A 12,894-nucleotide genomic window follows, 5' to 3' on the forward strand; every position below is an offset into this window, starting at 1 on the left:
GTTCATTTACCTTGCTACTAGTGAAGTATGTCGTCATAAAGGATGTAGCCAATGAACCTCTATCTATATCAATCAAATCGACAATTGGCCTGCCAACCGCCAGCACTCATATTGTTGTATCGATTTTTTTTGGAAATAATGCTAGGAATGTGTGATGTCTATGTGTTGCAGTTAGATAGCATAGGCGTGAGCAAGATTGATATAATCTTAGCCTCGGTCCTTACTCTTCTACATGAGATATACTACAAACCTGCATAGATCTTCATCTTAATTAATTCTATGGGATGATACGAGCGAAATCTGGATATTGCCAGGGAAAATAGAAGAGCGGGGTCCAACGAAAGAGTGTGAAGACGAGAAGCAATGGTCAATCCCTGGCATGAGATTATATCTCGCCCCAGGATTATGGCCACATCACGAGGCAAGGAAATCTATAGGTCTACTGAAGAAAATGGAAATAAAGGATAAGGTACAATCGTATTACAGTCAACTACACCCTTAAAAGAACAAAAGAGATATGGGCAATGAATCTAGGCACAAGTGGTCACATCAAATCCAAAACGAAGGGAACATAGTTTTCCCTCTCTACAGTGTAATGTATACAGGGATTTTAAACGGTCAGACCGAGGTCCTCGGCGAAGGGCAGCTGGTGAATATCACCCACGCTGACGAGGGTGGCCTTGCCAGTCAGGAAGGTGTTGGCGACCTACGGGTAACTGTTAGCATCATGAAATCAACAATGTGGATAGAGAAACAACATACCTCCTTGACCTGCTGCTCGGAGACCTTCTCGAGAGCCTGAGCAATCTCGTTGATCTGGTAGGGCTTGTTGCCGTGGATGAGGCCGGAACCGGTAGCCTCAAGACCGGTCTCGAGGGTCTGGACGGACTCCAGAGCGCGGAACTTGGCGAGGGCAATAGCCTTCTTGATGTCCTCGGAGGCGACCTCACCGGCGGCGGCCTTCTTGAGGGCATCAACAACGTTCTTGCTGGCAGCGCCGACCTGATCGGCCTGGCCAGACAGGGTGACAGTGAAAAGACCGGCATCAGAGTAGGCGTTGTTCTTGGTAGAGACGTGGAGCTGGTTGAAGCCCTTGGTGGCCTGCGACAGAAGGGAGAAGCCGGGGGTCCACTTGATAGTGGACTCACCGCCCAGAAGAGCAGCGAGAACGGAAGCCTCGGCCTTGTAGCCTGCGGTGCCGAAAGCGCTAGAACCGGGGAAGGCGATCACAACAGCGTTGCCGATCTTGGAGGCAATGCGCTGCTCACCACCGTAGTACTTGGAGGCGACGGAGGGCAGAACGTTGTATTTGCTGGAGGAGTGGCCGGCAGGGGTGTCCTTGAAGAACTGACCAACCCACTTAGTGACTTCAGCGGAGTTGGGGCCGCTGGCGACAAGAGCAATGTTGGACTTGGCGTAGGCGCTCTGGGCGAACTCTGCGAGGGCATCGCCGGAGACGTACTTCTCGTAAGGAGAGGTCTGGGAGGGGGTGATAGAGGCGCCCAGACCGCGGTGGAAAGCAACACCGTGGGCAGCATCGACAGCAACGGTCTCCGGGTTGGAGTGGACGGCCTGCTGCTTGTACTTGATGAGCTTGCTGACAACCTCGTGCAATTCGTGGTCTAATTTTATCGAAGGGGCCCGAGTCAGCAAAGGATGCTCATATAATTGCGATCCACCACATCAAAAGGGACTAACTCACCTGCAAACTTGGTCTGGGTAGCAACCTCGGCCAGCAACTCTGTGAAGTAGGGCAGATCCTTGGAGAGGAACTTGGTCCGGAGGACAATGTTTTCGCGCGAGTGTGTCGACGAGATTTCACCGCCCAGCAGCTCGGTCTCCCGGGTGATCCGCAGTGCAGACCGCTTGAGGGTAGTCTATTGAGGAATTGAATGATTAGTATCACCAATTATACCTGAGATGAATCAATTGATGCCATAAGACCGACCTTGAAAGCGAATCGATCGAGAGCATCGGAGAACCCAGGGAAGGGCTGGTAACGGGAGCCAGCCTTAGCAACCAGAGCCAGGGTGCCAGTAGGGCCCTGAACTTCACGGTTGGCGACCTTTACGCCGGAGGCTTCGGAAACATCGTACTGGAAGGCCGGGTTGAAAGCGGAGGCCATGGACCGACGGCCGGCGGCCAAAGCACGCGGCGCATTTCGGCTGAGGGAAGATCGCGACAGCATCGTCGCCTGTGCCGAGAATCTGTGAGAGAAGAAGAAGAGATATAAACCCGAATTGGGTTTGTAAAGAGGCGCAAATGAGGCGGGGGAGGAGGTGGGATGCGGAGAGAGCAAGAGAGAAGAGGCAGTTTGGGAGGTCACGAAAAGCTTCAAGATCCCGACTCGTCACTCCAACCAATCAGCGGTCAAGTAATCAAAAGCGCGGACGGAACCGGAGTTACTTTTATTGCGAGTAGTAGTTATATAGGACTTTTCTATTGTCTTTGTATCGATTGTTATAGTCTAATTGAGCGTTTTTAAAATCAATATCTCTATTCAAAAGAAAGTCCTGAGTATCTCTATTGTTTCCCCATTGTCTCTGAACAACGTTGCTGAATGAGGCATTTGAATCAGCTGATTGGCCATATCACGTGAATATACCGATAAGCAAAAATAAGAACAAAAGAACAATTGCATCTCATCGGCAGTGGATTTTTGGACTTGCAGGTATCTGCTAGCTTGTAAACCTTCATGAGCATTCGGTGACCCTCAAGTGCCCCCTCTCGAGGTTTGGTGGTGAATCTTCTCATATTTTTAGCCCACCATGATGATGTCTCAGGTATGCGCCTGTCCCGCTAACCTCGAGAGAGCTACTTACTGACATGAACGTAGTGCTCTACCGAGCTTTGTATGCTCTTGATCGAAGACAATTTTGGAGAGCTCTTTGCTGTGAGTCATCTTGTGCACACGCTCGGGCTATCGTGGTTCCTTGCGACAGCGGGGAAGGAACAGGGCTAACTAGTCAACTTTTCGCAGCGCATCTTTACCGTCCTTCAACGCTATGAAAGACTGACTCTCCCTCGGTTGAGATTCTACGCTCGCCTGACAGATCGCCAATTGCACCATGGTCTCTCCGCTATGATCCAGCACCACCTGATATACCACTTCACTTCCCTCGATGATGGCAATACCTACTACGAAGCTAATCCACAAGCCGCATACTCCCTCGTGCGATCTGGAAAGATTCTCCAGCTTGTTGAAACTCGATTGGGAGAATACGCGGCTCAGGTGTTGGAAGCAATTATGAGCCTCGGTCACTCCTCGATCGCCCACCTCGAGACGCTTCCCGAGCTTCAATCCAAGAGGCAGCGCATTCCGAATGGGGTTAACCAGGGTGAAAATACGGTCGAAAATACGGTCGAAGATACGGTCAATGGGAACGGGGAAAAGGAAGAAGATTCAGCTGCTCCTAACGGCAATCATGTTGTCAGCGAAAAACCGGTGCGCCTTCATCCCACCTTGAAGAGTCTTGCCTCTCACGGATACATCCATCGCCTTCGAGAGGCACATTTCCAAAGTCCGAACGACAACTGGATAGATGCTTCCCGAATCATCGCATCAAGACCAGATGTCAAACAAATGAAAGGCAAACAGCAAGCAACGGAGATTGAGGAGAAGGCGAAGGACTTGGTCAAGGAAAGAACTGAAGGAGATCTGAGCCGGGGCCTAATATACAACGGCCTCCCTCAAGGCGCCAAAAGAAAACGCGATCATGGCAACTCGGAGTCCAATAAGCAGGCGCCTAATGGCACCAATGGTGTCAACGGGGACCATGTAGAGGACGAGGGGGAAGAGGATAATGATTGGTCGGAAGATGAAGATGGCGTTGATTCAATCCCAATGGATGTAAGCTTTCGTTTTTCCTTGCCACAGCTTCGGGTCAACTAATAACCATTACCAGTCTAACCTTATCGTTCGGGTGAACTACGAGAAACTCGACGTGGCGCTTCGAAACACGCGGTTCCTCGACCTTGCTAAGCAAGATGCACCTTCCGCCTCAGTCGAGATTTACGACTGTCTGCTTCGGCGCATTGAATACCAAACAGCCCGCTGCCGAGACTCTTATGAAATCCCTCGTGAAGGAGAAGAAGGCGAACAATATTCTGCTCCAATTCAACTGAGCTCAATCGTCGAAGACGTTGACCCGAATCTGGATCTTACAGGATGTATTGGCCCGATGGAGCCCTCAACGGTGTTAAACCGACGCGGCAAGCGACCATTGGATGATGAGACGAATGGCGTGAATGGTGACGAGCATGAAGATGAACCGAGCGGGCAGAACCGCGCCTACGGAATTGACCAGCACCTTAGTATTCTCTCACAACCTCCCTTGAACCTTACCACAAAACACGTCATCTCCGGGCTCCCAACGTGGCGAGTTGCATTCCGAGGCCTGGCCCGCAAGCTCCGCCATTTAGAACTGGAGCGCATGATTGAATCACGGTATGGAGATGTGGCACTGCGGGTGGTCCGCGTCCTGCATGCCAAGGGTAAGCTTGACGAGAAACGACTCCAAGAAATCAGTCTCCTACCCTTCAAAGATTTGCGCCAGACGCTTGCTAGCATGCAAACTGGAGGGTTTGTGGACTTGCAGGAAGTGCCGCGTGACGCACAGCGTCAGCCTTCCAAGACAATCTACCTGTGGTACTACGATCCAGATCGAGTGTGCAGCAGTATGCTGGAGGATACGTACAAAGCCATGTCACGGTGCCTGCAGCGCATCAAATTCGAACGTGGCCGCGAGAGAGATTTCCTCGAGAAGACAGAACGAACCGACGTCAAGGGCCACGAGGAAGAATTCCTCTCGGAGGCGGAATTAGAACATCTTCGCAACTGGAAGGCCAAGGAAGCCTTGCTGCTGGCGGAGGTATCTCGATTAGATGACATGGTTGCTGTTTTCCGTGATTATTGATTGCTATGTTTATATCATGGAGGCTGGGAAGTAATTGGGGTTGCATAAATCTGTACAGGCGAATGAGCGACGAATTGATGCAAATGACATTTCCATGCTCGTTCTGCGAGTCTATTCTTCAGACATATGTTGGAGATATGTAGCCATGTTTCCAGGGTCGCTCCTTCAAGGCGTAGCTAAGATACTCCGTTGTCTCAGTAAGTATGTAGCATACGCTCACCGCCACAAAAGGAATGAATACATATCTCAAATGTGAGAAACAGGCTTTGTCTCTTTGGCTTTGTCTCTATGTCAGTGCAGGATCTAGAATTCAGCATTCGTCCAACTCTATGCTGATAAGAAGCTATGACGACCTTCAAATTACCCATCTCTGGTATCTTTTGTAGGGCTCCTTTGTGGGTATTTTCTTTGTATTTTATTTCCTTGCCTTCACTCTTAATATGATTGATAGATATGATAAACAGCCTTGGAAGTGCACGTTCTATATGTTTATAAAATAATCCAGACATTTTGTATAACTTGGGGCCCCGTTCCACGAAGATCGGCAGCCCCGCGTCATAGGCCCTTCACATGCACCATTTAGCCAAGAATATACGAGACTAGCGTTGAATACTTTACTACTTCGTATAGGCAGCAAAGAAAGGGAAAAATAGCGCAATGTATTAATAGAGACCAGGCGGCATAGTAGTGTCTAAACAGTAATCAAAGGACATCAAAGAGGCGCATTAGGCAGTATAAATTCAAAACAAACCGGCAAATAAACAGTCAAAGAATGCGGGAGAAACCGAAAGTGGCACCTATTCAAGGCAGAAATAAACCCCTACGTCAGCCCTATTGGTATCAAAATCGCCAAGTCTGTAAATATTTATGACGCTGGCGCGACGCCGGTGGCTACCCGATCCCTGCGCCTTGTTATACCTTGCCATACCTTGCCTGGGGTTCCTACAAAAAGAGTTTTTTCCGACACAAATCCACAGATAAATTTATTTCACATTCATGTTCACATTCACATTAACATAACATCCTATCGAAGATGACCCTCCCGTGGATATACCCCGTCCGAATCGCCCAAGCACTCTTCGGCGTGATTGTGATCGGTTTGACAGGATATGGTCCGTTGCTTGAGAGCAGATTCTTGAAAATCCATGACAACTGACAAGTCTCTAGTGGTTTCATTATTCTACAATGGATGGTCATACTCGGATACCGTCAACTTCCTCCTCTTCCTCGGTTGCTGGACTGCCTTTGTAGCAGTGCCCTACCTCGTCGTTGCACCAATATGGTTCCCTCGCCTTGCACACCGCTTTGTGATTCCGGCTGTTGAAGTGATTACCATGATCTTCTGGTTTGCCGGGTTTATCGCTCTGGGAGCGATATTGCCTGCGCCGAAGTGGTGTCATGGCAGTGCATGCAGTTCGCTCCAGGCAGCAACGGTATTTGGGGCTATTGAATGGTACGTGTCTTTTACTCTTGGTTGTCGTTATATGATAGTACATATTGACAGAGAGCTAACTATGATTTGTGTGGCATATAGGGTACTTTTTGCGGTTACCAGCTATTTCGGTATTGTCGATCTTATGCACCACCGCGGGGCAGAAGCGAAAACACATACGAATGTGCAGATGGGAGTCTGAAGTGTTTATTTTTCTTGATTTGGATATGATACCCTTTGAATAGCGACCTTTATGTTTCTCTTATGAATTTCAACCGGATCACAGGTCTAACATGTAGTGTCATTTTTATGACTAACTAGTAGTAGCTCCAAGGTTAATCTCCGCAAACGGCAACCCGGCCCCGCCAAGCCCGCTGCCGAGCATGTGGCTACATGATTAGTTGCCACAGTAGATTCTTATTTCAGGATTGACAAGAGGAATATAGAGGATTAACTAGTTAGATATATCGCGTTGAATAAGATGTACATGTAGTCTATTCTATGTACGTATCCTTGAATGTGGGCATTTATCTCATTGATCTGCAATGCATGATAAGAGTCTTCCGAACATTCGGGACCTGGGGATGCCAAACACAACCGTGGATCTTCCAAAGCCTTGAATTATCAGCATCGTGTGCTTTGTAATGAAGTCAAGTTGCAAGAGCCGATAACTAAGCTTTTTATGTAACTAGGTACAGTTCGTGGTCCACGGGTACATACTCCGTAGTTAACTATCGCTTCCAAGGTTACGTACAACATAGCCAGTCTTACCATCCCACGGTACGCCACCCATCCCACCCGTGCCCAGGTGGGAACCAGACAGAAATTTCTCAGACAGAAATTGTAGGATTTTAGATATCTTTACATGGTATACCTATACAAAAGATACATAAAATCGAGATATACGTAATAATAGATATAGTATAACTAATAGATATAGTATCAAGGAGGCCTATTCTATTTGGTATTGTCTCTAAATGGCAGCTCGTTGATGTCTATATACATTTCTTATGTATGGTATTTTATAAATATGGTCTTCACTTCTCTATAAGATATCTAGAAATTAAATTAGACATTTATTATTCTTCCTTTAACTAGCCAGAGGGAGAAAATAAGGTAGTATTAGGTATACGTACCTTATATGAGTGGGCTAGTTATACAAAAGATAACTAATTCTGACAATTTCTATTTGGTGAGAAAAATTTTGTTTAGTGGGACAGACCCGTACATTTCCAGGTATGGGAGCGGTAAGATCAAAAGATGTTCGGACGTAGTACTAGTCTCGTGTGTTGCTCCACCGAGGAAAAAGCCTGTCTTCGGACTTCTTTTGCCTCAATCGAGTGGATACTTGTTGCAGTCTCTCAGATCCTTTCTTTCTCCTCTTTATCCCATCTTCAAGCCACCCCTCTTGCCCTAGCAAACATGGCTGACAAGTCAGAGGGAAAGATGAGCGGTGAATTGCCTGTGCAAGTCCAAGCACAGAGCATTGCCTATGATATCGACTATGAGAAGTTCGGTGCCCAGCGCGAGGCGAACCCGCTGCCAGATCTCAAGCGGCAGTTGAAGAGCAGACATTTACAGATGATTGCCATTGGTGAGTTAGCATGATATATATATCATCGATCAGGATCTTCAGGCTAATGCTCTTCGAAGGCGGCACAATAGGTACCGGTTTATTCATTGGTAGCGGCACCGCCATTGCTCACGGAGGCCCCGTGGGCGCTCTCATCGCTTATATCTTCGTTGGATCGATCGTGTACTCGGTCATGACCGCCCTCGGAGAGATCGCAACATATATCCCGATTCCTGGCGCCTTCACCTCGTACGCTGCTCGCCTGATTGACCCTAGTTTGGGCTTTGCTATGGGTTGGATCTATTGGTTCTCATGGGCATCAACATTTGCGCTGGAATTAACTGCAACCGGTTTGATTATCCAGTTCTGGGACAGCAACATTCCCATCGCTATCTTCATCGGCGTGTTCTGGGTCGTCATTATCGTTTTCAACATGATGCCTGTGGCCTTTTATGGTGAAATCGAGTTTTGGTTCGCGAGTATCAAGGTCATTACCGTGATTGGCTTCATGATCTTCGCGATTTGTATGAATGCCGGTGTCGGTAAAGAAGGGTATCTCGGTTTCCGATACTGGGTGCACCCAGGTCCATTCGTCCCCTACTTGATTGAAGGAAACGATTCGTTGGCCAAATTTGTTGGATTCTGGTCGACGCTTATTCAGGCCGGATTTTCCTACCAGGGAACCGAACTGGTTGGTATTGCGGCCGGTGAGACCGAGAACCCTCGCAAGACCGTCCCATCTGCTATCCGCAAAACCTTCTTCCGTATCGTCTTCTTCTTCATCCTGACAATCTTCTTCCTCGGAATTCTCGTGCCCTCTAGCGACCCCGGTCTATTGGCTAGTCAGGGAGATGGTGCTTCTGCTCAGAACGCCAACGCTTCGCCCTTCGTCATTGCCGCCAACCGTGCCGGCGTCGCGGCTCTCCCCAGTATCATCAACGCCGTTCTTCTAACCGTGGTACTTTCAGCGGCCAACTCCAACGTCTACAGCGGGAGCCGTATCCTGGTGGGTCTGGCCCAGGAAGGTTTCGCCCCTCATTGGTTCAAGATTACCAGCAAGCACGGTGTCCCTTACTACAGTGTGCTCTTCACGGCGGCCTTTGGTCTGCTCGGATTCTTGAACGTCTCCGATGCAGGTAGCACAGTGTTCACTTGGTTACTCCAGATCTCGGGTGTGGCTGGTTTCATCACCTGGTCTTCACTGAACGCCTGCCACCTTGCCTTCCAACGGGCGCTTAAGGCTCGTAACATCTCTCGGGATATCCTGCCCTACAAGGCCATCTGGCAGCCCTGGTACTCGTGGTATGGTCTGTTCTTCAATTGTCTGATCATTCTCACCCAGGGGTTCACTGCCTTTATCCCGAACTTCCAAGTCAAGGATTTCTTCATCAACTACCTGAGCTTGATTTTGTTCGTGGTGTTATATGCGGGACACAGGATCATTTACCGACCTCCCTTTGTCAAGCCCATTGAAGCTGACCTGGATACCGGCCGTACCACTGCTGATAATGAGACATGGGAGACTATTGAGCCAACCACATGGCAAGGCAAGGCATGGAAGTGGATTTGCGATTAATTAGATACTGCTGATCTGTATATTAGTTTTTTCTTTGCATTTGCATATTATATAGGTGTCATCATTTTCTTTCTTTCTTTTTTCAATGTTTATATTCCAACAATATATCTCATATCTTCATACATGATACAGTATACCATCTCGGTCCATGTGATTAGTGCATGTGAGTTGTCCAGCAAATTATGTGGAATATGTAAGCAGCTCCACTCGGGTAGGTACCTGAGATACTATGTGAGGTACCACCCTGTGGCAAGTACCCCCAAAACAGCCGAGGTCCCTTGTTCGGCTCATGTCTTTCATGTCCAAAAAGAGTCGGTTGCTCCGGGTTTGTTGCGACTCCAGTTTTCTCCCCCACACTCTTTGCCCCCTTTAATATCCGGATCACTCGGGCATTCCTTCCTTTCTCTCTTTTCTTACTCACATAGATCTCTGGTTCGTCGGCCTGTTGTTCTCACTCATTCTCTCGCTGACCACAGATCGCTATCCCACTAGACATGTTTTTCTCACAACCTACCCATTTGGCTAAGGCCGAGGAGCTCAAGCAAGCACCCCCCAAAGGCGTCGCTTACTCCGTGGCTCTTCCCGGCACTGAACAGCCTGGCCGCAGTCCGGTATACCGAGCATGGAATGCGCAGAAGGAACTTTTGACAACACTGGACCCCGAGGTACAGAGGCGCACGCGCGAATGTTAGAATATCTTTATACTGACTGATTTTAGGTCACCACAGCCCATGATATATTCGAGTCGACCGCCATCCGCCATCCCAAGAATGACTGCCTCGGTTGGCGTCCGTATAACTCCACGACCAAGTCCTTTGATCCATACCAGTGGCTCACTTACGAGACTGTGCAGAAGAGACGCGCCGCATTCGGTGCTGGTATAGTAGAGCTGCACCACAAGCACGACTGCCATCGCCCCGGCCAGTATGGTGTCGGTCTCTGGTCCCAGAACCGGCCAGAATGGCAGATCACTGGTGAGTTTAGGTTGTGAGGGCGAAGAATTCAAGATATTGGACGCTAAATTGAACCCATGCACAGATTTGGCTTGCGTTTCGCAATCTCTTTACTCCGTCTCGATCTATGACGTCCTGTCCGAAGACGCTACCGAATACATTATCAACCACTCTGAGCTGAGCTGTGTTGTCACCTCTCTACCTCATATCGCCTCTCTGATCAAGCTCAAGCCTTCTCTCCCAACTTTGAAGATCATCATCAGTTTGGACCCATTGGATGGTGGTGAGCAGGCCGGTCACTCGAAGCGTGCCATTTTCGAGTCTATGGCCGCTGGTCTGGGCCTGGCGATCTATACTATCGATCAGGTTGAGGAGCTGGGTTTGGCCTCGAAGCGCGGATACAATCCTCCTTCTGCTTCGGACATTGTGACTATCAACTACACCTCCGGAACCACTGGTCCCCCCAAGGGTGTCGTTCTGACGCATGGCAATGCGGTGGCCGCCACGTCCTGCGGTCTGATCACTATCAGCCAAGCCCGAGGTGATACGTCGGCCTCTTATCTGCCGCTGGCTCATATCTATGCTCGTCTGGCAGAGCACACCGCTTTCTGGGGTGCTGCACGGATTGGTTATTTCCACGGAAACATCGCGGAGTTGGTCGACGATTTGAAGTTGCTGAAGCCCACCGGTTTCATGTCTGTTCCTCGTCTTTACAGTCGATTTGGTAGCGCGATCCGTGCCGCGACAGTTGAACAGCCCGGATTCAAGGGCGCTCTTTCGCGACACATCATTGCGGCCAAAACCGCGAACATGAAGAATCCCGATCCTTCCAAGGCGACCGTCAGGCACGCTCTATACGATCGCATCTGGGCTAAGAAGGTGACTGCCGCTCTTGGTCTGGAGCGAGCCAGGTACATGGTGTCTGGCTCCGCACCTTTGGATCCGACTCTACACAACTTCCTGCGTGTTGCCACCGGTACCGACGTCCTTCAAGGTTATGGCTTGACCGAGTCCTACGCTTCAGCTACCGCTCAGCCGGTCTACGATCTGACTGCTGGCAATTGCGGTAGCCTCGCACCCTGCGTCGAGGCATGTCTGGTCTCCCTGCCAGACATGGAGTACTCCGTGGACGACAAGCCGTTCCCCCGTGGTGAGCTCTTGCTACGCGGCAACAACATGTTCCGCGAGTACTACAAGAACGAGGAAGAGACCCGCAGTGCCATCACCGAGGATGGCTGGTTCCGCACTGGTGATGTCTGCACAATCGACGAAAAAGGCCGCTTCATCATCATTGACCGCCGCAAGAACGTGCTCAAGCTCGCCCAGGGCGAGTACATCTCCCCCGAGCGTCTTGAGGGTGTTGTTCTTTCCGAGCTGGGCTACATCGCCCAGGCTTATGTCCACGGCGATAGCTTGCAGACCTTCCTAGTTGGCATCTTCGGTGTCGCGCCTGACCTCTTCGCTCCATATGCCAGCAAGGTTCTGGGCAGGACCATTGCGCCAACGGACTTGGAAGCGGTCAAGGAATCTCTGAACGACGACAAGGTCCGCCGTGCTGTGCTCCGTGACCTTGAGCGCGTGGCTAAGAAGCACAAGTTTGCTGGCTATGAGAGAATCCGCAATGTCTCTCTCAAGGTGGAGCCGTTCACCGTTGAGAACAACTTGCTGACCCCGACGTAAGTTTTTTTTTTTTTTTTTTCCGTCGCCGTAATCCTAGCATTGCTAACATTATTTTCTCCTTCTATAGTCTCAAGCTCAAGCGTCCCCCTACCGTCAAGGTATACCGTTCCCTTTTGGATCAGCTCTACGAGCAGGCCGTCGAGGAGCAATCTGCTCCCAAGGCTAAGCTGTAGTGGCTCCAGCACTTATTTTTATGCATTATTGTTTCCCATCGTGTTCTCACTTTGGCATTTGGCAATTCTTCGCGGGCTCGGTTCAAGAACTGTACATAGAACCTGTCTGTACATTGTAGTATATTGAACATTCTGATGGAGTTTTGGTGCGCTACTACATTGGGTCATTCGTAGTTTGGAGATTACGAGCACATCATTTTCTTATAGTTATGTCTTGTACAAGGCTTACTCTACGCCACACTATATGTTCGACAAAAAGAAACCACAGTCCTCTCCACCAACACCATAAATTATCATTATGAGGGGAAATGATAATGCTCGCTAACAAAAAAGCAAAAAGATATGATAAGAGTGGGATTTGAACCCACGCCCCTTTCGAGACACGGAGACAGTTGTATACCATCGGGATCAGGTTAACCTGAACCGTGCGCCTTGGACCAACTCGGCCATCTTACCAAGTTATGGAAGATCGTAGCATCTTTGAATCTATGAAGGAAATTTATTTCACGCTAGTGTTGGTCTTTGGATTTCGGGATATGATAGCGCCCATATATCATTATTTTAAGGAGCGATAAAACACACTAGTAACTT

General features: G+C 49.2%; 5 protein-coding genes across 5 annotated transcripts; 4 read left to right on the plus strand and 1 right to left on the minus strand.

Annotated features, from left to right (window-relative positions):
• Positions 1–610: 610 nt before the first annotated feature.
• On the minus strand, positions 611–2,188 carry N7518_005260 (ubiquinol--cytochrome-c reductase subunit 2; the record flags this gene model as incomplete). The annotated part of the gene is made up of 4 exons (XM_057186187.1): positions 611–706; positions 763–1,622; positions 1,703–1,877; positions 1,949–2,188. The coding sequence occupies 4 exons, from the start codon at positions 2,186–2,188 to the stop codon at positions 611–613; spliced, it is 1,371 nt and encodes a 456-aa protein (XP_057042957.1).
• Positions 2,189–2,768: 580 nt separating this feature from the next.
• Positions 2,769–4,916, plus strand: N7518_005261 (uncharacterized protein; the record flags this gene model as incomplete). Its single annotated transcript, XM_057186188.1, has 4 exons — positions 2,769–2,783; positions 2,837–2,893; positions 2,981–3,850; positions 3,906–4,916. 4 exons carry the CDS (start codon positions 2,769–2,771, stop codon positions 4,914–4,916), a joined length of 1,953 nt encoding a protein of 650 aa, XP_057042958.1.
• A 1,033-nt stretch (positions 4,917–5,949) lies between these two features.
• N7518_005262 (MARVEL domain-containing protein) lies at positions 5,950–6,550 on the plus strand (the record flags this gene model as incomplete). The annotated part of the gene is made up of 3 exons (XM_057186189.1): positions 5,950–6,028; positions 6,084–6,369; positions 6,451–6,550. 3 exons carry the CDS (start codon positions 5,950–5,952, stop codon positions 6,548–6,550), a joined length of 465 nt encoding a protein of 154 aa, XP_057042959.1.
• A 1,220-nt stretch (positions 6,551–7,770) lies between these two features.
• N7518_005263 (putative arginine transporter) lies at positions 7,771–9,497 on the plus strand (the record flags this gene model as incomplete). Its single annotated transcript, XM_057186190.1, has 2 exons — positions 7,771–7,942; positions 8,002–9,497. The coding sequence occupies 2 exons, from the start codon at positions 7,771–7,773 to the stop codon at positions 9,495–9,497; spliced, it is 1,668 nt and encodes a 555-aa protein (XP_057042960.1).
• Positions 9,498–9,991: 494 nt separating this feature from the next.
• N7518_005264 (putative AMP-binding enzyme) lies at positions 9,992–12,303 on the plus strand (the record flags this gene model as incomplete). Its single annotated transcript, XM_057186191.1, has 4 exons — positions 9,992–10,162; positions 10,216–10,471; positions 10,536–12,126; positions 12,198–12,303. The coding sequence occupies 4 exons, from the start codon at positions 9,992–9,994 to the stop codon at positions 12,301–12,303; spliced, it is 2,124 nt and encodes a 707-aa protein (XP_057042961.1).
• Positions 12,304–12,894: the final 591 nt, after the last annotated feature.

This window comes from Penicillium psychrosexuale (assembly GCF_028828465.1).
Source record: "Penicillium psychrosexuale strain IBT 29551 chromosome Unknown utg000003l, whole genome shotgun sequence".
Lineage (NCBI taxonomy): Eukaryota > Fungi > Ascomycota > Eurotiomycetes > Eurotiales > Aspergillaceae > Penicillium > Penicillium psychrosexuale.